The following is a 26,569-nucleotide window of genomic DNA, read 5'->3' on the forward strand; positions in this document are numbered from 1 at the left end:
CCAGCCTTTTCCTTCCCTGAAGCCCTTACCACTTGCCAACTCACTTCTATAGTCCACACATGGCAGTGCTTAGGGATTACTCCTTGCTTGGTGCTTTGAGCTTTTCATGGCTGTGCTCAGAATCAAACTGTGGTGCTGAGAATCAAACTGGAGTTCCTGCATGCAAAGAACATGCTCCAGTCCTTTGAGATGCCACATATGAACAAGACCATCTGATATTTATTCTTCTCCCTTTTCAGTTTTACATAACATGGTGTAGGATAACATAGCCTCCGGTAGTTTAGGTTTATTGGGTTACTCCCATCACAGTGCTCCCATTCCTCTGTGTTTATTTGTAACTTCTTTCTTAGCATTCTGTTGATTTGTAAATATTTTTTTTCTCTTCTCCTTGAGTCCTTTGTATAGTTTATTCAGAGCCATGTCCTTTTGTATGGGCACAGGAAGACTGTAGCAAATGCTATGCTTTGTAACCTGGGAGTCATTTGACTCTACATGTTATTTTCCTCCTGGATATCTGTTCTCTCTCGACCTAAGCCTCAGCTGCCCTTACTTTCTAGCATCCCCCAAAGTAGGGTCCCAACGAGGGACGGGACAGACCCAGGGCAAGCAAGTGGTGAGTTATGTGCTACCCTGGCATCGAGATGGGCCTGGCCAAAGTGCCTAATGCTTAACTATAAGTTAAGAGCTTGGTCATGGACAAATGCTGTCATGATCCAAAAAGAAATAACTAGATTTGGACCCTGCTAGGGTTAGGAATGATTAATCTGGCATGAGTGCTGTAGTCTGAGTCTGTGGCAAGATGTTGCCAGGAGAGCTGCCCTACAAGCCTCAATGTATCTCTTCCAGTGTCCATACAAAAATAACTAATACAAAGATGTTAATGAGCTCTTGGACTGAGTAAAGGAGAAAAACCTTAAGAGGTATTTTGCCTGCTGGCAGTCAGGAAGGGCTTTGGAATGTCCCTAAGTAGTGTTGCCTTTGAACCTGGCAGCCCTCAGGAAGGGCTTTCTTGGTTTTGCTACCTGACTGTGTGTAGCCTAGAGGGCATGGTGGAGAGAGACAAGTAGGGGGAGAGACTAGCAAAGGGGAATCCAGAGTGAGAGGAGATCCAGAGTTGGGAGAGAAGCAGAGAGACAGGAATGAATGGAATAAATGGCAACTGATCAACTGGCTTGGACCTCGATTCCTCCTCCGTCTGCCCCATGGCCCCGGCTGCTCCGGCTGGGCGAGCGGCCCGGGACTGATCCCCCAAAAACCCAAGTGTGGGGGACGACGGGGAGAGCTGCTGGGGCTCTCCCCTGGTCGCCTCCTGGCAGATGTTTTTTACAACATGGTACCTTCTAACACCATCTATATTGCAGAAGAAGGCAAGACTTCATCTTTTATAGTTGCATAGTATTCCGTTGTGTGCATATACCAGTCTTTTTTATCTGTCTTTGAACATTTGGATTGTTTCCGTATCTTGGCAATTTATTTCATTGCACAATGAACATAGATGTGCATATATGTATTTAAATGAATGTTTTTGTGCTCTTGGGAAAGATACCAAGAAGTGGAATCACTGGTCATATGGAGGCTCTGTTCTTACTTTTATTTACTTATTGTTTTAATACATTTTTCCATATAAGTTATACTTGATAATATTCCTACCAACAGTGAATGAGGGTTCATTCTCACTACATACCCGTTAGCACTGTTTTTTTTTTCACATCTTTTTGATATATGCTCTGGCCAGCCACATTTTTTTAAAAAATTATTTTTTTAGCTTTCTTATATTTATTTTAAAATTCTTTTATTTTTTTAATGAATCACCGTGAAGTTCAGTGTGAAGACAGTTACATACTTACAAACTTTCATGCTTACGTTTCAGTCATACAATGATCAAGTATCCATCCCTCCACCAGTGCCCTTCTCTACCACCAATGTTTCCAGTATCCCTCCCATCTCACCTATTCCTCCCACCCCCACACCTCTGTGGCAGGCACATTCCTTTTTATTCTCTCTCTCCTTTTGGCCAGCCACATTTTAAGTGCATAATAGCCATGTATAGCCAGCAATTATTCATTAAGCTGTGCTGATATAGAATATCTCAATATTATAGAATGCTCTATTGACATTAAAGACTGAGAATTATGCTTGACTTCTAGAAATTGAGTGTTTTTTTGCTTGTTTAATATGTTAATTCCTTTTTAGAAAACCTCCAGTTTTTGTGGTTTGTACAATAGCTTCTAAAGTGATTACTGCCATTAGTATTAAGGCATGATGCTTCCCCCCCCCTTACTTACATTTTTTTAAATTGGTATATTTTTCAAATTATTAGATTTATCTGAGTAGTTGAGGTATGTAGAATAAATGGAGTGGAGGGAATAAAAAATAGTTCCGACTTATCTCTTCAATGTCCCCCTCCCCACCATGAAATTTCATATTAATTTCCTCCATATTTAATATGATGCATTAGAGTATTACATTTGTTACAGTTCAGCTCAAGTTTGTTCATTATTAATGAAGATCACAGCATATATTAGAATTTACTCTGTGTATTTTGTGGACTTTTAGAAATGATATGAATCTATCATTAGATATGAACCCACAATTATACTAACATACAGAAGGAAACTTTCACATCGCTAAAATCCCATTCAAGCCTGTTCATTTATTGATACTTCCCCAGCAGGGTAACTTTAAAAATATCTATACTTTGGAACTGGAGAGATAGTATAGCGGCCTTGTATGCAGCCAATCTGGGCTCAATCCCTGGCATTTCATATTATCCCTCAAGACTGCCAGGATTAATTTCTGAGTGCAGAATCAGAAGTGACTGCTGAGGATTGCTGGGTGTAGTCCCCAAACCAAAACAAACGAATAAGTAAAAACAACACAACAAAACAAAACTATGCACTTTAAAAAAATCTGACATCATTTGCAAAATATTTTTCTTTTACAATTGATCCTTCCTCTTTTGGGTGTGGTAGAGCTGGACTAAGGCTTCAGGCCTGTCACTTTGTGCTGATCATCATCTGGTTTGCCCTTTACATTAGTTCCCTAGAGGTAGAGTGTTAGACTTCAACAGATTATAAATTAAATACATTTCTATTTCCTAGAAGCATTTTGTGCTGTGAAAGAAATTCATTTCTTAAACTTCTTTTATTTGCTTAATTAGGCTCTCAACTACAGTCTGAGCAGAAAAGAACATTTAGAAAAAGTACCTTGGAATGCATTCAGCCATCACAGTCCAATTAATATCTCCGTCCATGGAATTCCCTGCATTCTCTTCTGGGCCAAAAGAATAACAATTAAATTTAAGAACCGGACCCAGTTGGACCTTACAGATGAAGCTTTTGGCCAGAAGACAACAGTGGATGCTGACAACTCAAATTGCAGTGAAGAAAGTGCTATGTAAGTTGACCGCTCCATTGGAGGAAGTGCATAGGGCAACTTTAATCTGTTAATTGACTGTCCAGTATTCTCTTATCTCAGTAAAGAAAGTAGTTTTTATGCAGGACCCTGACACACACTGAGTAAATATTTAATGTCTAAAATGATTTTTTTCTATTAGTGTCTATTTCTTGAACCCTTTAGTTGTAGAAAATCTGTAAAATGGTGGTATCCAAACATTCTGAGAAAGAGAAAAGGATTCTGGGATTTATATCAACTCCAAATTTGAGGTGTAAGGTCATTTTTGTCCCAATAGGAAGGAGATTACATATCACCAAGCAGAATCATACATTCTAAAGGTTAGATATATTCTGAAACTGTGGAACATGGTTTGTTTGTGCATGTGCAAGGGTACTTTTCAACGTCCACATTGGGGAATTCTTTGGAACATAACAAAGTGATTAGAATAATTAGATTGGATTTGAGATAAACAGATTAAACAAATACCACTTTTAGCAAAACAGTCATTTCCAGAGTCTTTCTCTACGCCTTTCTCTACTTTTCAGTCAACTATCCACAACTTTTTTGCTTGTATTTGTTTTGGTCCCTGTGATGAAGTCTGTCAGGCCCCACTTGTTTTCTATAAACCTCCTTGCTTGCATTGTTTTCTGGTATAATGGGGACTTTTGGATGATCTGTGTTTATTTGTTCTAACCTGATTTAGATAAGCAGGAAAGCAGAATTGTGTGCGTGTGTGCGTATGTGCATGTGTGTGTGTGTGTGTGTGTGTGTATGTATGTATGTATTCTTTTATTCTTTTCATGTACCTTGTTTGAAAACAATTTTTACTCCTCAGTGTCTCATTTTAAAAATTCTTACTGATAAGTTAAAACGGAATATGCACCTACAAGTTCTAATATATCTTAACTATCCACAATGACTTCCATTACGGATTTAGGGAATTTTGAGCATAAACATCCAAAGTCCCCTCAAGTTTGTTTATTCAGTTATTGCAGGCTTATCAGAGACCCCAGCACTGCTGAGGGCTCAGGACTTTTTCCTCAGGCTCTAATTAATTCCCTACTGGGCTCTTTATTTGTGGTCAGCTGTGCGGAAAGAGGCTGATTGCCTGGGGATAATCTTGCCTGTCAGTGGCTGACTGGCCCTCCTTCATTCCTTTTATCCCGACTCTAGGGTATTTGTGGGGAAGGTCAGGAGACCACAGATTTTTGCTGGGCCTTAGAAACCTTAATGATCACTGGAGACCCATGGATGGGAGGAATGAAAAGGTTGCTTCAAAGCCTAGATTTTCTAGGAAACTCTGACATGATTGACAGCAGCTTTCCACTCACTGGGGAGGAGGCAGTTGACAGGCTTGACAACTGACGTTGGTCAGACTGTGTGAGGACCTCAAGGTCTAGAATCTGTTATTCCTCATAGTAGCGTGGTTAGGAATGTCCTGAGCTGCAGCTACTTTTATCCCCAAAGTTCGTTTTTGTTTGTTTTGTTTTGGGACCACACATGGCAATGCACAAAGGTCACTCCTGACTCTGTACTCAGGAATCACTCCTGGAAGTGCTCTGGAATCATGTGGTATGCTGAGAATCAAAACTTGGGGTCCATTGCATGCAAGACAAGTGCCCTGCCTGCTGCACTCTCTGGCCCCTCACCCATGTTCTAGGTGAGGAAATCAACTGTCTTTGGGGTTAGGAAGCTTGTTACAGCCATAGAGCTTATATATTAATATAGCTAGAATCTGAAGTGTCTCTCTTGTGCTTAATTTTATTTGAGGGTCATACCCAGTAGTGCTCCATGTTGGTGGTGTAGTTCCTGGCAATGCTTGAAGGACCATGCAGTTCTGGACATTGAACTTGGGTCCCCCACATGGGAAACTTACACTCAGCCCACTGTCTCAATGATGAGATTTTACCACTTTTCTCTTGGCCATTTCTTATAGGGTTGTGAAAAATCATACAAACTTTGAGAACTTGTCAAATAATGCTGCCCAAAATAGTAGTTAGAACTTTCCTAACATACTAATGATCACTAAAAAGCTGGCTAGTTATGATTGAGTCTAGTTTAGCTCTGATTTTTTCCTTGAATAACATGGGCTTGACAGCATGGGTCCATGTATGTGTAATTTTTTTTCAACTCCTCTTTCTTGTTCTCCTCTTATTATTCAACATGAAGAAAATAGGATGGAGACTTTTTATGATGTTCCGCTTATAATTTTTTAAAAAAATTTTTTGGGGTGGAATGGAATCTTTTTAAATAGCTAGAGCATCAGAAATTGAGAATAATCCAAGTCCACATGTGCATTTTGTGTTTAAGCAAGTACTGTCTCAAAATTTGTTTTAAGTGTGGAAGGCTAGATACATGGAAATAATTTAAAACTAATTGTCACTGTGTGATGGTAGAATTGGCTGTTGAAACCAGACCCAGCAGTGCTCAAGGTCTGTTTTCTGTGCTGTGTTAGGGAGTTATTCATGTCAGTGTTGGGACACCACGTGGTTCTGGGGATTGGACCTGGAGGGCTCATATTGTTTCTAGCAGGGCAAGGAAACAGTTTATTGACACCAGAACAGCTGGAGAGAGTTCTTGGAGAGTCAGAAGCTTGGAAGTTGCTGAGCAGAGTATGTCGGTACATTCAGCAGGGCTTTACTTTAGGGTTTAGTGTGTGAACTGTAGAGCTAGTTTATGAGAAACCAAGCTATTCTGATGCCTTACATGAATGGGATAACTTTTAGTTAGAATAAGTGACCAGTCAGATTTATAAATCTTCTTCGAGATTTATCTCTTGAAAATGTTTTTCATGACTTGTAACACATCAGAGCATGATTAGTGAAAATTCCTTTTGAAGACTTGATTATTGAGAAATTAGCTTGTAAAATATATATAATAGTTCTTTTTTAATGAATTTTTTTATTGAGCCACTGTGTGAGATATAGTCTGATATTCAGCCGTACAATGATTGTTCACCCATACCTCCACCAGTGAAAACTTTCCACCACCAATATCCCCATTATCCCCTTCACTTCTATCTCAGTCCTTACCCTGCCATTATAGCAGACAATTGCTCAGATACTCTCTAGTTTTGGGCATTGTATTTTGCTCGGATATTCCCACCACCATTCATGCCTGCCTTCCAGGGGCAGATGCTAGATCATTTATTTTCCATTGCTCACTTTGCATATCAGGAAAGGTCACGCGGCCTGATAAGTGGCCACAGGCTTCAGAGGAATAGTCCTGATACCCACATACTGGAACCATGCTTGTAGAAGCTCATGGTCACTGGGATTCCATCTGGGGAAGGCGGGGAGACTGCATCTGCTCCATCTGGGGCATCCCGGTTGATATTGGCTTGGCATGGGACCCGGAGAATTCTCTGGTGTTGTGGTGCCCACTGGGACTCTTAACTGCTGTGTGCAGCAAGATGGCGCCAGGGGTGGGTTGAGGGCGTCATTTCCAGCTTCAGGGTCGGAGTGGGGGCCAGGATGGAACTGCCCAGTTCCAGTGCCACCAGGCAGCTCAGAGAAACAGTCCTGATACCCACATACCGGAGCCATGCTTGTAGAAGCTTGTGGTCATCTGGATAAGGTGATATATAGTAGTTCAAAGTTGTCTAGACTTACAATGTTAGAAATAAACTTCTCTTTATAATATTACATGTGTGGTTTGCTTTTATTATTTGTTTAGTTAATATTTTTGGTCACATCCAATGGTGCTCAAGGATCATTTCTGGCAGGCTTGGGGGACCATCTGGAGCACTGGGAATTCAAACCCTGGTTGGCCTCGTGCAAGGCAAATGCCCTACTTGCTGTACTATCCTTTGGGCCCCTAGTTTATTTTTATTAAAGTATTTTTCCTCCCTCCCATAAATAGTATTAAGATAAACTTTAGGGGCTAGAGTGACAGTACAATATTATATCTTCTAGGAGTGATTCCTGAGCTTGGAGCTAGGAGTAAGCCCTGAGTACCACCAGGTGTGGCCCCAAAGCAAAACAGAGCAAAACAAAAAGAATAAAGTTTAGCTCAGCCAATGAAATGAAGTCAGAGATGACGTTTTAAAAAAGCTTTCATGATGGACCGTTTTATAACTACTTTTACTTTTTTTTATATCTGAAATATTGTAACTTCTAGGTATTATAATGTCACATTATAGCATCATACTTTATATATTTAAATTGCTTACATTTTTCTCTATTTAGATTTTCATCATTCCTAGTTTTCACACTTATTAAAATATAAATGAAGCACTCTGCACACATTGAATTCGTACTATTTTGTCACTTTTGTCATGTGTATATGTCCATGAAACCAGTAATAAAATTAAAAACACTTTTATTATGTCCCCAAATTTTCTTGTAACCCAAGTAATCTATCTCAGCAACTCCTACTTCTCTAAGTAACCATTGATCTACTTTTAATCATAGATTAGCTCATATGTTCTAGATTTTATATTAATATAATATACAACATATACTCTTTTCCAGACTTCTTACACTAGTGTAACACATTTGACAGTTTTCTACATTGTTTCATGCGTCAACATTATGTTCTTTCTATTTTTGTGTGGTTAAGTATTTCATAGTATGGTTATATCATAACTTACCCATACATCTTCTCATGGAAATTTGTTTTCTTCTCCAATTTTGAAACAACTTTCCAAGTAATGTTGTCATTTAGACATCTGTGCACAGATCTTTGTAGGACCATATTTTAATCTTTTCTTTTTCTTTTTGGGTCACACACGGCGATGCGTAGGGGATACTCCTGGCTCATGCACTCAGGAATTACTCCTGGTGGTGCTCAGGAGACTGTATGGGATGCTGGGGAATAAACCCAGGTCGGCCTCTTACAAGGCCCTACCTGCTGTTCTATTGATCCAGCCCCTAATCTACTATGTATATATGTAGGAGTGGAATGGCTCAGGTATAGGGTACTTGAATGTTTAAAGTTTAAGAAATAGTCAATTTTTAAAAAAGAGGTTGTACCATTTACCTCATACCAGTATTGTATGAGAATTTCATTTACTTCATATCTTCATTAGTGCTGCGTATGTTTAGAATGTGTCTATGGAGAAAATATTTTTATTTATTTTTTGCATATTTAGTGTTTTCTAAACACATTCTATTGGGTCCTATGAAAGCTTTATAGTTAGAGATTTTCTATCTCAGAGGAATGTGTTCACATGTTAAGATGTAAAAAAAGTTAACTATCAAGACATTTTAGGGATTGGAAACTAAGAGAACATCTAACTTTCCCCTTGGAGAGATTTGTTTATGTATTATGGTATTGATCATAAAGCCAGTTGTCTCCTTTGTCTGAGCCATTTGCTTCCATCCACAGGCTAATAAAGCTCCTCTGTGTGCATTTGGAGGTAGACTCTCAGAGTCCTTTTTCTCTTTCAAGAATCTTTTTTTTTTTTTGACATTAAGCAAAGAACTTGATTTTCCCTCCTTTCCTAGGGGGTGATGGGGAATTGCTGTAGCTCTCAATATTAAGTCCCAGTTTCATGATTTTAGTTTCTCACCTGCATTACAAATGCTAGTTCATACAAGATGATATCTGGCTTTTCTCGTGCCTAGGGGAAAGAATTGGATAAAAAGGAGAAACAGTTAGTTATTATTACAAATAATAGTTGATCTGTTTCTGCTCCAGGAACACTTGTGTTAATGTTAAGAAAAATGTAAATAAATATTTGTCTTTATATTATAAATATATATCATGTTTATGTTATATTAAAGATGCTGAGCACTTTTTATTTGGTAGTCATTAGCTGCGTAAAAAAATTGCATATTTTTCTTTGTAAGTTACTTGAGTCTTTTGGCCATTTTAAGTTGGGCTGTTGTTTTAGTAAATTTATATTTATTTTTTATTTACTTTATTGTGAGAAGCTAAAATTTATTTATTTTTATTGAGTCACTATGAGCAACACTTACAAAACTTTCATGTTTGAATTTTAGTCGTACAATGATTGAACACCCATCCCTCCACCAGTATACATGTTCTACCACCAATGTTCCCAGTATCCCCACCTCCATCCCAAACCTCCCCCTGCCTCTATGGCAGACAATTTCCCTCATACTCTCTCTACTTTTGGGCATTATGGTTTGCAATACAGATATTGAGAGGCTATAACGTTTGGTCCTTTATCTGCTTTCAGCACACATCTCTCATCCAGAAGTATCTCTCCAACCATCATTGAATTAGTGATCCCTTCTTCATTCCAACTGATTTCTTCCCCAGCTCATACTACCAACCATGGAGCAATATTCCTGGCCCTGTCTCTACTGTCTTTGGGTGTCAGTCTCATATTATGTTATTTTATATTCTACAAATAAGTGCAGTCATTCTTAGTCTCTCTCTCTCTTCCTGATTCATTTCACTTAGCATGATACTCTCATGACCATCCATTTATACGCAAATTTCATGTCTTCATCTTTCCTAACAGCTGCATAGTATTCTATTGTATAAATGTGCCAAAGTGTTTTTAGTCAGAAGTCTGTTCTCAGGCACTCGATTGTTTCCAGATTCTGGCTATTGTGAACAGTGCTGCAATAAACATACAGGTGCAGATGTCATTTCTACTGTGCTTTATTTGCATGCTCAAGGTATATTTCCAGAAGTGTATTGCTGGGTCATATGGAAGCTCAATTTCTAGTTTTTTTTTAAAGAATTCCCATATTGTTTTCCAAAAAGTTTTGACCAGTCTGCATTCCCACCAACAATAGAAGAGAATCTATTTCTCCCCACATCTGCACCAGCACTGGTTATTCTTGTTCTTTTGTATGTGTGCCAGTCTCTGTGGTGTGAGATGATATCTCATTGTTGTTTTGATTTGTATCTTCCTGATGGTTAGCAATGTAGAGCATTTTTTCCATGTGCCTTTTGGATATTTGTATTTCTTTTTTGAGAAAACTTCTGTTCACTTCTTCTCCCCATTTTTTGATGGGGTTGGAGGGTTTTTCTTGTACTACTAGTGTCTTGTATATCCTGGATATTAACCCCTTATTAGATGGGTATTAGGTAAATATTTTTTCCCATTTCTTGGTCTTTCTTTGTATTTCGGCCACTGTTTCCTTTGAGGGGCAGAAGCTTCTTAATTTAATGTATTTTCATTTGTTTATGTTGTTTACACTTGCTTAGTGGTCTTTCATCTTTATAATGATGATTTTAGCTTCAATATCTCGGAGGGTTCTGCCTACATTTTCATCCATTTACCTTATGGTTTCGGGTCTGATATTGAGGTCTTTAATCCTCTTCTATCTGACTTTTGTGCCTGGCATTATGTCGAGGTCAGAGTTGTTTTTTTTTTTTTTTTTTTGCAGGTAGCTATCCAGTTTTCCCAGTACCTCTTGTTGAAGAGGTTTTCCTGTTCTACTTCACATTTCTTGCTCCTTTATTGAAGATTAATAGATAATAATTGAGAGTCTGTGACAGAATATTCAACTCTGTTCCATTGGTCTGCGGGTCTGTTTCTAGTCTAATACCATGCTATTTTAATTACTACTGCTTTGTAGTACAATTTGAAGTTGGGGAACGTGATGCCTCCCATCTTCTTTTTCTAAGGGATTGCTTTGGCTATTCATGTGGGTTTATTGTTTCATATGAATTTCAGGAGTGCTTTGTCTATGTCTTTGAATAATGCCATGGGTATCCTTATAGGGACTTCATTAAATCTATATGGTGCTTTGGGGAGTATTGCCATTTTGATAATGTTAATCCTCCCTATCCAGGGGCAGTGAATGTGTTTCCATTTTCATTTGTCCTCTTTTATTTCTTGAGGTAGTGTTTTGTAATTTTCTTTGTATAGGTCCTTCACCTCTTTAGTTAAGCTGATTCTGAGGTACTTAATTTTTTGAGGCAGTATTGTGAATGGGATTTAATATATATATATATATATATATATATATATATATCTTTCTTCTCTTTCATTATTTGTACATAGGAAAGTCATGGACTTTTGGGTGTTGATTTTGTAGCCTGCCACTTAACTATACAAACCTATTATTCCTAAGAGTTTTTTGGTAGTCTTTAGGATTTTCTTAGTATCATATTTTCTGCAAATAGTTATAGCTTGACCTCTTCCTTTTTTATCTGTATGCCCTCGATATCTTTTTCTTGCCTAACTACTATGGCAAGAATTCCAGTACTATATTGAATAGGAATGACGAGAGTGGGTAACCTTGTGTTGTCCCCTATATTAGGGCAAAGGCTTTTAGTTTCTCCCCATTGAGAATGATGTTTGCTATGGGCTTGTGGTAGATGGCTTTGACTATATTGGGGAAAGTTCCTTTAGTGCCCATTTTGCTGAGAGTTTTCATCATAAACAGGTGCTGAATCTTGTGAAATGCTTTCTCTGTGTTTTCTTAGTAAATTTAAATGTTACTTTTTTCTTGTGTTTTGAATATAAGATTTTTGTATAAATGTGAAAATTTTGAAAATTTTCTGCCATTCTTTTACTAACTTTTGTTTTCTGAATAGCACCTTTTAGAAAGCAAAAGATTTTTTATAAGTCTAATTTGTCCATTTCCCCCCTTTTCTGCTTTTATGGTTTTGTATGTGTGTGTGTTTTTAAGAAACCATTGCCTGTCACAGATTGCAAAATGTTTTTCTCTATAAGTGTGATAGTATTTGTTGTACTTAGGTATGTAATTCCTGGGTTTTATTTTGCCTCTTTTGCAGTGCTAAGGGCCTCTTGCGGGCTATTTCCAGTGATGCTATGGAAGGGATGTCATACAGGGGTCAGACTCAGGGTGATGTGTATCCTAGGCATCTGCACAGCCTCTGTGATACATTTTTTTCCTTTTTTTATTTATTAATTAGTGAATCACCATGAGGGTACAGTAACAGATTTACACATTTTCATACTTGTGTTTCCCTCATATAATGTTCGAGCACCCCTTCTTCCACCAGTGTCCATTCTCCACCACCAGTGAACCCAGTATCCCTCCCACCTCCCAATCCCAGCCCCCTCCCCTCACCCCCCCTCCCTGCCTCTATGGGAGGGCATTCCCTTTTGTTCTCTCTCTCTCTCCTTTTGGGTGTTGTGGTCCGAAATAGGGGTATTGAGTGGCCGTCATGTTCAATCTATAGTCTACTTTCAGCACGCATCTCCCATCCCGATTTTGAGATCACTTTTGAGCATGGTGTAAAGATAATCCCTCTTTTAAAATGTTACTGTTATTGTTGTTCATTTGGGGCCACACCTAGTGGTGTCCAGGGTCATCACTCTATTAGGGTGAGGAGAACAAATGCTGTGCCAAGAATTGAACCAAAGTCAGTGACATGCAAGATGGGTGCCTTAACTTCTGTACTATCCATCTCCCTTAACCTCTGTATTATCTAGCTCCCATCTCTAGACTGTTGTTTCTGTTTTCTTAGGTTGTCTCTGAAGTTTGTTGATGCTGAAAATCCTACGGGTTTAGATCTAAGGTAGGTATGTCTGCCACTGTGGCATGTCATAGGAATACCTTTGGATACCCTAGACTCAGCTCTTCAGATGAGCTTCGTATCATTTTTCATTCAGTATGTAAGTATCAGAGCCTGCTCTGGGCCAAGTCCTGTACACATGAAATGCCACTTCACTGAGCAGTCAGCATGTTATGATGGGACCCTACCTATGGTAAAGTTTTGTTCTTTATTTTTGTGGGTGGAGACCTCCCAGTCTGTGCTCATGGGGCCTTAGGAAAACTCCCAGTGACATTTGCCAAACCAATCTGAATGATTCAGTGCATGGGCTGGGAGTGCTGGGACCAGTGTTTTGTGTACCATAATTTTTCTTCCTCTATTAGGACACATGAATACATGGATGGGAGAATATAATACCCTTTCCCTCTGAGCTAAGGATAAAATATATTTCAAACTCCAACCACTGAGGCTCTGATTTGAAGCTGTTTTCTCTGTAGCTCTCTGCAATAAACCACTGATTATTTAACAATAATGAAAAAGTTTGTTAGCCCCATTCCCCAACAGACAAAACAGGCCTACATTTTTCTATCTTTATGTAAGGAAGGATACACCTGCCAGCATTGGGGTTTATTCAGTCACTTAAAAACTACTCCGATGCCGTGTTGGGAATTTGAAGGTATTACATTTTTTTCTTATAAAAATATAATGCTTCCCTTCCTATAGGACCGATTCTTTTCGTGTAGACAGTCACCTGACTCTTTCATATTACTGAGAAAACCAGCAGGGTGCGATAAAGCCATCTTTTCTAAGCTGACTTCTATGAAAACATAAGTGAAAATATAGGATTCCCGAGAAAAGAGGCCCAGTGACCAAGCATGTTTGAGAAAGACCCCGTACCTTTGTTACTCTTAGAATGTCACAGCATAAACCTGGATGTATAGGTTTCTGTGATGACATGCATTAAGAAAGATTGTTGCACTTGACTACTTTGAGAACCTGTGATCTAACCTGGAAAATGCTCCCTCAGAGCACTATATATCGTGGGACTGTATAGGATGGTCTTAATTCAAAAAAACACATGCTATCACCTTTCAGGAAAGCTGTGTAAGAAAAACAGAATATTAAACACATACACATGTTTGTATATGTGTTTAGAATGGGTCTGTCTCTGATCCCATTCCTCTGAAAATGGCTTTGAAAATGGCTTTATTATGCTTTGTGATATTAAAGTTATGGGTCACATACTTTCAGAAACTTGTCTACACCTCCTTGGATATTTCCATTTGAGATAAGTATGGTTAGTTCACCAGCTCATTTTCAACAGTGTTTTCTTGCTTAAACGCTTTCTCTGTCCAAAGGGACCAGTTTGCCAGCCCTACTCCAGCAGTTTTCAGCCAAGAACTAAAAGAATCCTGACTCCCTCGGGTTGGAGAACTCAGGCCTGCCCTCCACCTGGCTCCCAGGCTTTCTCAGAGGCATCAAGCTCCACTTCTTGCAGCAGACATTGGCTTAATTCTCTGCCCTTTGGGAGTTGCTTTCTCTTCCTCTGTTATTTCTCTTCTCTCTGCTTTATATATTCTGAATGACCAAATTCTAACATAAATTTTAGCTCATCTCTCCAAATACTTCTTGTCTTCACATTTTTGATTCAGAGTCTGCTAATGCAGGGACCCAAACTAAGACAAAACTATACAGTTGTATTGGAAAGAAAAAAAATCAGGAAATACTAAGCTATAAAATAAGGCAATGAAAATCGCCAGTGACCCTTTTAGTCTGTATTAATATTTTGGCCTCCATATTTCCAGTATTTTTGCCTTAGTATCTGCCCAGTTTCTCCTCCTTCAAAAATTGGTGGTGCTTCTAGGGTGATTCTGTTCCAGTGTTAAGGGGTCACTCTCGGAAGTATTCAGTGTTAATGTAGTGCTGGGGATCATACTTAGTGATCCCATGTGCAAAGCATGTGCTTTAGTACTTTGAACTATCTCTCTGGTCCCATAACACTTTTTTAAATTAAAAGATTTGATGACATTATGTATATTTTAATATATATTTTTTATTAGTAGAGAGTATGCCATTTCAAAATAGCCAAGAATAAGGACACTAGTCTCAAACTGGTTTTGTTTTTTTTTTAATTTAATATTATTAATTAATTAATTTAATTGGTTTGGGGGCCACACCCGTGTGTGTTCAGGCTGTTCTCCTGGCTCTGCACTCAGGGATCACTCCTGGCAGGGCTCAGGGAAACATATGGGGTGCCAGGGATCAAATCCAGGTCAGTTGTATGCAAGGAAAACCTCCTACCCGCTGTACTATTGCTCCAGCTCAAACTGGTTTTGAAGCTGGGATCTAATACTTGCTCTTTGAGTGAAACTTGAACAAGCTAATCCTTATCTGTCTTAGATTTTTCATCTGACAAATATTGCTGGTCTGATCTACGGTAGTAGTTGTAGTACTTCATTCATAAAATGAAACACACAAAGAACATAAAAGTGTGCTCGACCTTAATAATAAGAGAATACTCTTCTTTTAATATATTATTTAGCTGATTTTATATTGATATCCATTTAAGTTTTTCATCAACTTTTTTGGGCAATACTAGAACCAAGTGTTCATTGTAAAAAAAGCCAAAATCCAAGATGTTCATGTTTCCCCTTTTGAAGGATTTTGTGTTCTTCCCTTTGGAGGCCTCCCCTACCCTGTCCCTTGCTTGATTCCCATAAGCCATTAGGCTTTTGTATAGAACCCGAGAATGCTGTCTCTTTCGTGCCAATTCTGCTAGCTGACGGAAGAGGGCGCGGTTGTACTGTTCACAGACGAAGTGCTGTGTCAGCAACTGTTCAAGTGCTGTGGGGGTAATGCTGTTTTATAATCGCTTTCAGATTCATCCTTACCAATTACAACAAGTTGTCCATGCAGAGCTGGTTTAGTGTGCACCGAGTGGAGATTATCTTTAATAACTCGATCAAGGCAACTTTCAATGCAACTGGCATTTATGCCCCATCAAGTTACTCTTATCACTGCCAGCACGTCAGCAACCTCCAGAGATATGATGCCCTCTTGTTGCCCAGCGACACGGATGATATGTCAAGCCTGTGGGAGGTCACTTTTGTTGATTTCCAGGTAATCAGCTGAAACTCCAGTGCACCTCTGTATGCGGTGCTGACAAAATCCAATATTTGTCTGAAAATACCTGCCACAAAACTGTTCAGGAAAAAGAGAAGAGTGTTACATACTTAGTGGTATTAGTATTTAAAAACTTTTTTCTAAAATATAAAATGACATAGAAGAGATTATTTTCTTTCCCTGGACCTTCCCCCACCCCAAGGACTTTGTTCTCACATTTAGATTTCTGCAGTCAGGAATAATTATCAGTGAGGAATGCCAGCCCACAAAGCTGGAGGGAAGCTGTGGCATGAAGCCCAGTGACTGACACTTCCTGCCCTGAGAGGCCCTTCTCAGGAGAGGGGTGGCCGGACAATTATTTTATTTCCATTCAGGACTGGAGCAGTGATCCTATCAGGACAGATAAGAAGTACATCTGTCGTGTGAGTGACAGCTCTGGCAGTTAGTAGAGAACAGAACTGTCGGCCAGGAAGTTGAAAATATCCCAAAGATCCTCTTGAAAGTATTTGTGGAAAGGTATGGGACCACAAGAGGGTCCTTGTCACCACCAGGATCTCAGGCTGACAGACAGTTCCTGTTAAGTTCCTCTGTGCTGTTTACCTGGCAGGAAAGCTCCTGGATCCCCCCAGCTTACTGAAACAGAAGGTGGAGTCTTGCATGTCCCTTTATAGGCATTTTCTAATCTTTTCCATATGTAAATGGAATTCACATATATATGCATATTTCTATGAGACATATATGTATACCATCTCCCTCTGTACTCCCTTACATCCCCCTAATATAAAGAATTGTGGTTTTTTTGTGAGCTGGGTTGGGATAGTGAAGATGCAAACCCTTTTTTTTTTTTGAGGAGGACATCGCAGGGCTACCCCTGGCAGTGCTCAGGAGTGACCCCTAGCCATGCTAGGGATACCGTATGTGGTCCTGGAGATTTGATCTGATGTTGGCCACATGCAAGCAAGTGCCTTAACCTCTGTACTGTTTTACCATCCCCATTTGTATCTTATTCTAGACATTTTCATTATTATTTTTTATACATAGGAGCATCTTCAACATTGTTTGACCCTCTGAGGACGATGGCCCAACAGTGCTCATCAATTACCAGGGTGATCCCTGGCAATACTCTGGTCCAGTAATGCTTGGTGACCAGTGAGACTACAGTTGGCTGTGCTGGGGACAGGAGTGAAAACCAGAGCTAGAACCTGCAGTGCTGGGAGGACCATCATGGCAATGCCAGGGGAAGGAACTTACATATTAGAATCTAACAGATCTGCTCTGAAATTACTTCTCAGCCACCTGGGTCAGCTTCAACAAGTTGCTCACTTTTTCAATTTCTTATCTGTCTTGATGGAAGTAAACAGTTCCCTGCCATATATGTGATAGGACTGGATTAGGCAGGATTCACTATAACTCCTAAGTATAAATCTCTCTATGTGTTGGCATTGTGCTATTTTATATGCTTTGTCTACCAAAAAAAATCCCTATGATTGCACCATTTTCCCAAGTGGTATAAGTGGTGAATGATAAAGCCAGAGTTTGAATTCTGAACTGTCTGACTCCAAAGACACTATTGCATGTTTAATTTATATGTATACAATATTTATAACCACATATTACTGATTTTTCTTGAATTTTTAAAAGGGAAGCAGGCAGAAGGGACAATATGGTAGAATGCAAAAACAAGGAATCATTAACACATGATTTAATTTTTAAAAAAAATTTTAATTGAATCACCATGAGATAATCACAAGCTTTCATGTTTGGGTTGCAGTCACACAATGATCAAACACTCATCCCTCCACCAGTGCACATTCCCCACCACCAATATCCCTGGTATGACCCGCCTTTCCCATCCTCCCCCTGCCTCCATGGCAGACAATATTATCCATATTCTCTCTATAGTTTTGGGCATCATGGCTTGCAACACAGACTCTGAGAGGCCATCATGTTTGGTCCTTTATATACTTATGGCACACATCTCCCATCCCGACTGATTTTTCCAGCCATTATTTTCTTAGTGATTCCTTCTCTATTCCATCTGCCTTCTCCCCTCCGCCCATGAAGCAGGCTTCCAGCTATGTGGCAATCCTCCTGGCCCTTGTATCTACTGTCCTTGGGTGTCAGCCTCATGTTATGTTATTCTATACTCCACAAATGAGTGCAGTCCTTCTATGTCTGTCCCTCTCTTTCTGATTCATTTCACTTAGCATGATACTCTCTATGTCTATCCATTTATAAGCAAATTTCATGACTTTGTCTCTCCTAACAGCTGCATAGTATTTCATTGTGTAGCTGTACCAAAGTTTACTTAACCCGTCATCTGTTCTAGGGCACTTGGGTTGTTTCCAGAATTTGGCTATTGTGAACAGTGCTGCAATGAACATATTGGTACAGATGTCATTTCTACTGTGCTTTTTTGCATCCTCGAGATATATATTCCCAGAAGTAACACATGATTTCAACAGAAGAATTGACAAAGTTTTGCCCCCAACTTGTTTCAGAAATTACTAATGGTGACCATGGAAATGCTATTAGAAAAATAACATTGAAAACTAGAATTCCTATATGTTGCTGATTGAAATGTTAACTTGTATAGCCACTTATACAATGGAAAACAGTATAGCTATTCCTCAAGAGAATTAAATATAGAATTACCATGGAATATGGCAATTCTGTTTTGAATTCAAACCATGGACTTTGAATTGTATATATACCATGTTCATAGCAGCATTATTAGCAATTGCCTAAAGGGGGCACATCCCAAATGTCCAATTGTAAGCAGACAAAACCCAGATCTAGAGAGCTAGGATGTAATGTAATTCAGCCTTAAACAGGAAGAAAAATTTAGATACTTACAACATGAGTGAACCTTGAGGACATTATGCTGAGAGAAGTATACAAAAAAATCATAAATGTTTTTATGATTCCTTTTACATGAAGTATCTAGAGTAGTCAGATTTGGAGATAGGAGTATAATAGTGGTTTCCAGGGCTTGGAGGAAGATGGGGAGGGAAGCATTCCTGTTTAACTCATACAGAGTTTTGGCATAGAGAGAACTGTTCTGGGGAAGGATGGTGGCACTAGTTTCATAATGTGAACGTAGTTAATGCCACTTGACTGTATACCTGAAAATGGAAAAGACAGGTTAAGATGGTAGATTGTATTGTATAAAGTAAAAAGCAAAAACAAAACCAAAAAACACCAAAGAGCAAAGATGTAGGGGTTAAGAAAACCAAAGGAAGAAAAGATCAGTTTGGGCCACTGGTGAGGTTGGTAAAAACCATCATATCCTCTCTTTGCCCTGGACGGAAGTGACAGAGATTTGACCCTAAAACTTTGAAACAGTCGACATAAAAAACAGTTCCTCAGTTTCATGTTCATGGGGTTCAGAAGACTATTGGAACTGTGCTTGTGAGGAGTGCATCTATCCCCGCTGTGATGCAGGGCACACCAATATCCTGAACAATATCCTTTCCAGGAACCCAACATTGTCAAGCTGAGCCTTATTAAAACACCTGAACATAAGCTCAGGGCAGAGCACACAGTTAGTCCAGGGTGAATTGGGGTGATGATGATGGTGGTTAAAGAATATGTTCAAAAGTCTATTGTCTCCACATGAATCTTTGTTTATCTGGTGTAGTCTAGAAATGAAATAGAGTGATGCCCCATGCATAGCAAACTCAACTGCCTTGGCTTAAAAATTCAAAGGCCTCAAGGGTTGCCAGCTGGGGGCTGTGGCAAAGTTGATCATCAGGTCAAGGAGTGTTTTTTGTTCAACTCCAGCTAACTTTGCTTCATAGGAATGCAGGCCCAGTATTGCTGGTCCTCTAGCTTTTCAAGAGAAGCGACAACTCTGAAATTCCCATTTGTGAAACAGATGGCCTCCCTTCAGTCACTTCCATTCTTTGCATATTTGCAGGGGTGAGTTGGACCACTCCACTGTTACTACTGGGTTAGGGGTGTTTCTGGTGTTCTCAGGGTACCACGTGATGCTATGTATAAAATTTTGGTCTCTCACATGTGAAGAATGCCTTTTGAGTCTCTTCCCCAGCCCAAAACTCTGGATTCTTTTCTTTGTTTTGTTTTGTGGCCACACCTGGTGTTCTTAGCGCTTTCTGCTGGCTTTCTGCTCAGGACACTACATTGGGGCTGGAGATCAAATCAATGGCAGCTATGTGCAAGGCAAGTGCCTTAACTCCTATTCTATCTTTCCAGCCCCAAACTCTGGATTCTTATGGGAAATGATCAGGATGTCAAGAAATCTGCAACAAACAATACTCACCCATGAGCTTAAAAAAGTTTTTTCAACCATTGGTGGAGAAGAAAATGGATAGATAATATTCAGACGTTATTCACAGATTCTGTTCTCAATGAATCAAATGGCAAAAATTAAGTGGCAATATAACCCAGGAGTTGGCTTGGCTGGAGTTATATTAATCAAGAAGGCCAACTTTCGTCACTGAGGAACTTGACTCCTCAGGAGCTAGTCTGAAGAGAAGTCTATTTTGTCTCTTCGTAGTAGGGGACAGAAAAAGGATCCCAAAAGCCAAGCCAAGAATCTCCTTTAGAAGCTGTTTGGATTCATTCTAGATCACAGACTGTTGGTGAGCAAGGCCTCTAAGGTCACGATGGGTGACTACAATTATTTTCACATGGAACTATGCCCACATTCCACTTAACTCATAAAAATTGAATTCTTAATAAAATGCTCATGGATAATTCCATTTTCTGATGTTCCCTTTTAAAATTAACAAGGAGATTGAATGAAGTGGTACTATGTAGGTTTATGTTCTAAATGACAGCTAAATGTAGGATTTGCATTCCATAAGAGGTTGCTCTCATTTTAGAGTAGTCGTTCTGTTAACCCTGTTCCTTTTCTTTTGACAGTGTTCTATTTTCAGGGACATTTGTCAAGCTGAAGTTCTCTGACTTCCAAGTAATTACACTACTTCATTTACACAAATGAGAAAGTGTTCTTTTTGTTTTGTGGGCAGGATGCTAGGAGGGGCTGGTATATGGCTCCTAAAAAAACAGTTGGATCCGTGAGGTACAGCCAAAAAGAGGAAGAAGTAATGACAGGAGAAAGATGAGACAGAACTCACCAGGAGTTCTGGAATCATAATTTGACAAGAAAATCTGAAGCCAGATGGACTGGGTTTGGATTCTTGACATTTGTATGACTCTAGGCAAGTTTTCTTAACTTCTCTTTGCCTCTGTTTCCTCATCTATAAAATAGGGATTACATTAGTAGCTTACTCTTAGGCTTTTGTGAGCAATGAGTTAAGGTACTATCTGGTACATAAAAATACCTCAGATGAGTGTCAACTTTTATTATTATCTCTATTTTATTTCCTTGGAACTAGGGTATTTTCCTTTAAGAGACTTCCTGTCAACAGAGTACAAGACAGAGGAACTAAGACAAAACTACAATTTTTTTCTCATTTAAACACCATAGTTTACAAAGTTGTTCATAACAAAGTTGTCAAAATTGAAATTATTTAAAACTTATTTTAAAATTTGAGGCTCCATGATTTATAGTAATAATAAGATTTCATGCATTCCGTGCTATACCCCCATCAGAATGTCTGTTTTCTCCATCACAGTCTCAGTGTCGTCTCACTCAAACCCTGGTACCCCACGACAGCAAGCCCAGTTCTGTAGAACAGTTCTCAGGTTCTGTTGCCTTTGTCTATTTGTTATTTCCTTACTATGCTTCTTTATACCCCATATATAAGAAAGATTGTTCTGGGGCTCGAGTGATAGTATCAGCAGGGCATTTGTCTTGCATGTGGCCCACCTGGGCTCAATCCCTGGAACCCCACATGGTCCCTTGAACCCAGCCAGGAGAGTTTTCTGAGCCTAGAACCAGGAGTAAGACCTGGGCAATGCAGGGTGTGGCCTACCCCCTCCCTCTCCCAAAAAAGAGATCATTCTGTAACTGTCCCTCTCTTCTGGCTGACGTCACTCAACATGACATGCCCGATCCAACCCCAAAGTGGCAAATAGCATGATTTCATCTTCTAATACAAAATTCTTAATGAAGTTTGTACAGTTTTGAGTGTGCCTTGAATTTTAGAGATTTCACAGCAGTTGTGGTTTGAGAAGAGCCAGAACACTTCCGAGGATCAGATTAAAAGAGGCTTTAGAGACTTGAATTTCACGAACCTTTTGATTATGACAACTCTACCTACCCAGGATTCTGGATCTTTACTTATAATTAAATTTCACTGTTGCCATAAGCACACTCACATTGGTTAGGTAATGTGTTCAAATTATTTAGCAAATATAGCCACAGTATCTTTCATTTAGCGAACTAGGAGTTCAGTTCCCCCAAACCAGCTGGGAATTAGATCTTAAGAGAGAAAGACTATGTTTTGTTTTGCTTTTTAAAGGTATTTTTAAATTAAAGAGCTATGACTGGCAAAGTTATTGATAGATGAGTCTTGGACACACAGCACAACACCAATCCCACCTCGTGTGTCAGATTCTCTTCACCAGTGTCCATGTGCTCCCACTCCCTGTCCCCATCCCCCACCCTATACCCCCAAGCACGTTGCACATTTCAAATATTGATAGCTGTCACTTAGATCTCGTGTCTTCAGTGTTGTTGAGTCTGTGCCTTGCATCTATAGCTACATGACTCTTCCTATCACTGACATACCTGAGGCCCCTGGCCTGTGTTCCTGCATTAGTTCCCTTTCTCATCTTCCTTCCCTCTGAATTCTTTTCTGAGAAAGATTGTCTTACTTCAGATCTTTTCCTTCTCTTGACAGATCCAAGGCTTTACCATCAGGGGGAGCCAGTTTGCCAAGGCCCGAGACTGTGCCTCGTCCTTCTCGCCAGCCATTCTGATTGGCCTGGCCATGTCCCTGATCCTGTTGCTGGTGCTGGCCTATGCCCTTCACATGCTCATCTACCTGCGCTATCTGGACCGGCACTACGATTTCATTGCGTCTCCAGCGCACTTCCCCCAGCTGAAAACTCGAGATGCAGCTGAAGAGAAGGAGTTGCTGAGGAGCCAAGGAGTTGAGTGCTATGAACTGAGAAGCCAACAGATCTGCAAAATTTATGTTTAGCAACACAGAGCCCCTCTTCCATGTTGGACTTGAAAAGAAGTTGTTTCTTTTTTTGTGCCATTTGACTTAGGATTTAAGAGTCTCATTGCATGACTTGATTAAAAAATCTAAAAGAAAATGCACAGGGAATGGTTTTAATAGACTTGGGGCAATGAGAAAGGTATCACTGGAACCCCACAGAGGTAACTAAGACTGTTGCCCCAAAGGTACCTTTAAAGCAATGGGATTTGAAGCTAAAAGCATCTTTAAGGATGAAACACCACTGACCAAGCAAGTGGAAACAAACAAACAAATGGGACTACATTAAACTTACATAAGAATCTTCTGCACTTCAAAGGAAACCATGACCAAAATACAGAGAGAGCCCATTAAATGGGAAAAATATTTACCTAATACCCATCTTATAAGGGGTTAATGCCCAGGCTATACAAGACACTAGTAGAACTGTAAAAGAAAAAACCCCTCCAACCCCATCAAAAAATGGGGAGAAGAAATTAACAGAAGCTTCCTCAAAAAAGTAATACAAATGACCAAAAAGGCACTTGGAAATATATTCTACATTGCTAATCATCAGGGAGATTCAAATCAAAGTAACAATGAGATATCATCTCACACCACAGAGACTGGCACACATCCAAAAAAATAAGAACAACCAGTGCTGGCACAGATGTGGGGAGAAATAGATTCTCTTCCATTGTTGGTGGGATTGCCAACTGGTCCAGCCTTTTTGGAAAACAATATGGACATTTCTTAAAAAGCTAGAAATTGAGCTTCCATATGACCCAGCAATACTACTTCTAGGATATATCCCAAGGGTGCAAAAAAAGCACAGTAGAAATGACATCTGCACCTATATGTTCATTACAGCACTGTTCACAATAGCCAGAAACTGGAAACAACCCGAGTGCCTGAGAACAGATGACTGGTTAAAGAAACTTTGGTACATCTACACAATGGAATATTATGCAGATGTTAGGAAAGATGAAGTCATGAAATTTGCTTATTAATGGATGGTTGTGGAGAGATTCCTGCTAAGTGAAGTGAGTCAGAAAGTGAGGGATAGATATAAAATTACTGCACTCATTTGGGGAATATAAAATATCATATGAGACTAACACCCAAGAACAGTAGAGACAAGGGCCAAGAAGTCTGGTCCATGGTTGGAAGCCTGCCTTATGAACTGGGGGAGAAGGCAGCTGGGATAGAGAAGGGATCACTAATTCAATGATGGTTGAAAGAATCCCTCGGGATGGGAGATATGTGCTGAAAGTAGGTGAAGGACAAAATATGTTGGCCTTTCATCATCTATATTGCAAATAATAATGCCCAGAAAGAGGGAGGGAGAGAGAGAGAGAAAGAGAGAGAAAGAGAAACTGTCTGCCATAGAGGCAGAGACAGGGGAGGGACAGGGGTTGGGGGAGGGATACTGGGAACATTAGTGGTGGAAAATGTACACTGGTGGAGGGATGGGTATTTTATCACTGTCTGATTGTAACTCAAACATGAAAGCTTTGTAAATGTTGCTCACAGTGATCCAATAAAAAAAAGTAATTCATTAAAGCTTTAGTCACTAAAAAAAGATATAAAATAAAAATAAAGCAATGGGATGGTTTATGTTAGGGAGACCAAACTAAGAAGTTAAAAAACAAAGAATGATGCAATATAGCAAAAGAGAAAATGTTCCAGCCTGCCTGTGCCAGTTTGGTGAGGGAGAAAAAGAAATCCAAGTTTCTCTGCAAGTTTTGAATTTATAATGTTTTGTAAAATAGTTTGTATTTTGCGAAAATTGTATACCAATATTGTTTTTAAAGTAGTTTTTTTCTCTCAAAAGACTGTTTAGGGAAAATGTATGTTGATATATGTTGATATGATAGAACCCTCTAAAGATCTTTAAAATTTTGCTTTGCAATTCAGAGGCAATGCAGTTCAACCTGTGAAGTCAGGGTAGTAGTCTTAAGAGTATTTTGCCTTTTCTATCTGGGTTGTGGTGCCAAAGTTTGACTCATTTGTCTGATTTAGCTCTCTGAGATACCACTTGAAATAAACAACTGAGCTAAGTAAAAACAGTGTGTTTGTTATGTGAACACAGCTTTAAGGAAAATCCATGAATCCCTTTAACCAGTGAAATAGTTTCTCTTGAAGTGCTAGAAATTCTGGAGCCACCACTGACTCTTACTACCACTTTCTTCCCTGTGCATTTGGACCCTACAAGCTTTCTAATGTAAATGTAATTTGTATGTCAAAGACAAGAATAAAAGCCCTTTGAATTTTTCTTACTAATTTCTGCCCATGACATTAGTTCCTATGAAGATACCCCTGCAAAAACTTACACTGCATAGAGGAACAATGTGAAATATGGGATCATATACAGAGAAATTGGATCCACTAAATAACTCCGGTTGTGTGTTAATAGCCTAGTACCACTTTGATGCTAAACAGTGAGTGACAGCAAATATGGGATTTCTGATAGAGCAGTCTTATATTGGACATTTCTCTTGATTCATTATCATTGGCCATGGGTTCAAACCCTTCCAAATTCTGTAAGCTCCAAGTACTCAATAATTAATTTCTTTCTGTTTTAGTTCTAGTAATAGGTACGGAAGTTCGCAACTAAACTCAATAGTGCCAAAATGATTGCGGGGAACAGATCATAAAAAGAAGACAGAAAGACTGATAACTCATTCCATTATGAAATTATGGTTTCATGAAATAGCTTTCATCATAGTTACTTTGAGTATTCATTGGTGGTATAAATGAATTGAGGTATAGATAGAATTGAGGTATTTGATGGATAAACAAAATCTATAAACAACTGGGACACTTTGAAAGTGAAAAGGGGAATCATTAACAATTCTAAGATGAGATATTGGCATGATGGTGCCAGGAAAACCCATACATATAGTCATCCTTGGAAATGACACTCTGTAGGGCAGGTAGACTCTTGATCTGGAAGGTCATGAAGGGAGAGCTCAGAATTTAAATTGTAGCTTGATGCATAGTCAAGGATCTAGGAACAGATATATAATTATTTTTTACCTCTTTACAAAGGACTTATTTCAGTTAAGTTCAAAATTAGACAGAGATCTTACTCTGAAAATAAGCAGCATTGCAGGTGGAATCCATAACTTTGCTTTTCTTCCTATATAAATTGAGAAAAAATAAATAGAGAATATTCAAAAAGGAATTATAACTTTGGAGAAAATTTAGACAACTTTTAAAGAATTTATACCCTGAACCCTACTAAATTTTGGCTTTCTTTGCTAGCATAAGAATGCTGTACTGGAAGACCTTGTTATAACCTTACAAATAATATCCTTGCCATTGGGTGAGAATTTTCCTCAATTTCTCTACGCAAGTAGTATATATTCTAATCAAATAAACAATTGTTAAGTCATTTGGAAAAATTTAAATTGCCAAGTTATGCAGCAAAAGACTCGGAGGATGTAGATAGTGCTGTATTAATATATTTTGAGGTGTTAATTCAGTGAGTAAGGTGTATAATTTTAGATTGGACTAAATTTGTTTTATAAGTTTTTTAAATCAGATTTTGGGTTTGACATGCTGGTTTGGGAAGATGGAAT

The 26,569-nt window shown here is 39.0% G+C and overlaps 1 protein-coding gene across 3 annotated transcripts in view; it reads left to right on the forward strand.

Moving 5' to 3' along the window:
• The window catches only part of LOC101549742 (V-type proton ATPase subunit S1-like protein), a 36,301-nt gene extending 11,033 nt beyond the window's left edge, over positions 1-25,268 (forward strand). For all 3 annotated transcript variants that reach the window (XM_004613167.2, XM_055137292.1, XM_055137293.1), the window contains 4 exons: positions 3,161-3,396; positions 12,763-12,813; positions 15,669-15,909; positions 22,686-25,268. In XM_004613167.2, coding sequence (XP_004613224.2) covers positions 3,161-3,396; positions 12,763-12,813; positions 15,669-15,909; positions 22,686-22,988 — 831 coding nt within the window. In that variant the 3' untranslated portion in view covers positions 22,989-25,268. The remainder of the gene's footprint in view (positions 1-3,160; positions 3,397-12,762; positions 12,814-15,668; positions 15,910-22,685) is intronic.
• The last annotated feature ends 1,301 nt before the right edge of the window (positions 25,269-26,569 follow it).

The sequence above is a fragment of the Sorex araneus genome, chromosome 1 (assembly GCF_027595985.1).
Source record: "Sorex araneus isolate mSorAra2 chromosome 1, mSorAra2.pri, whole genome shotgun sequence".
NCBI lineage: Eukaryota > Metazoa > Chordata > Mammalia > Eulipotyphla > Soricidae > Sorex > Sorex araneus.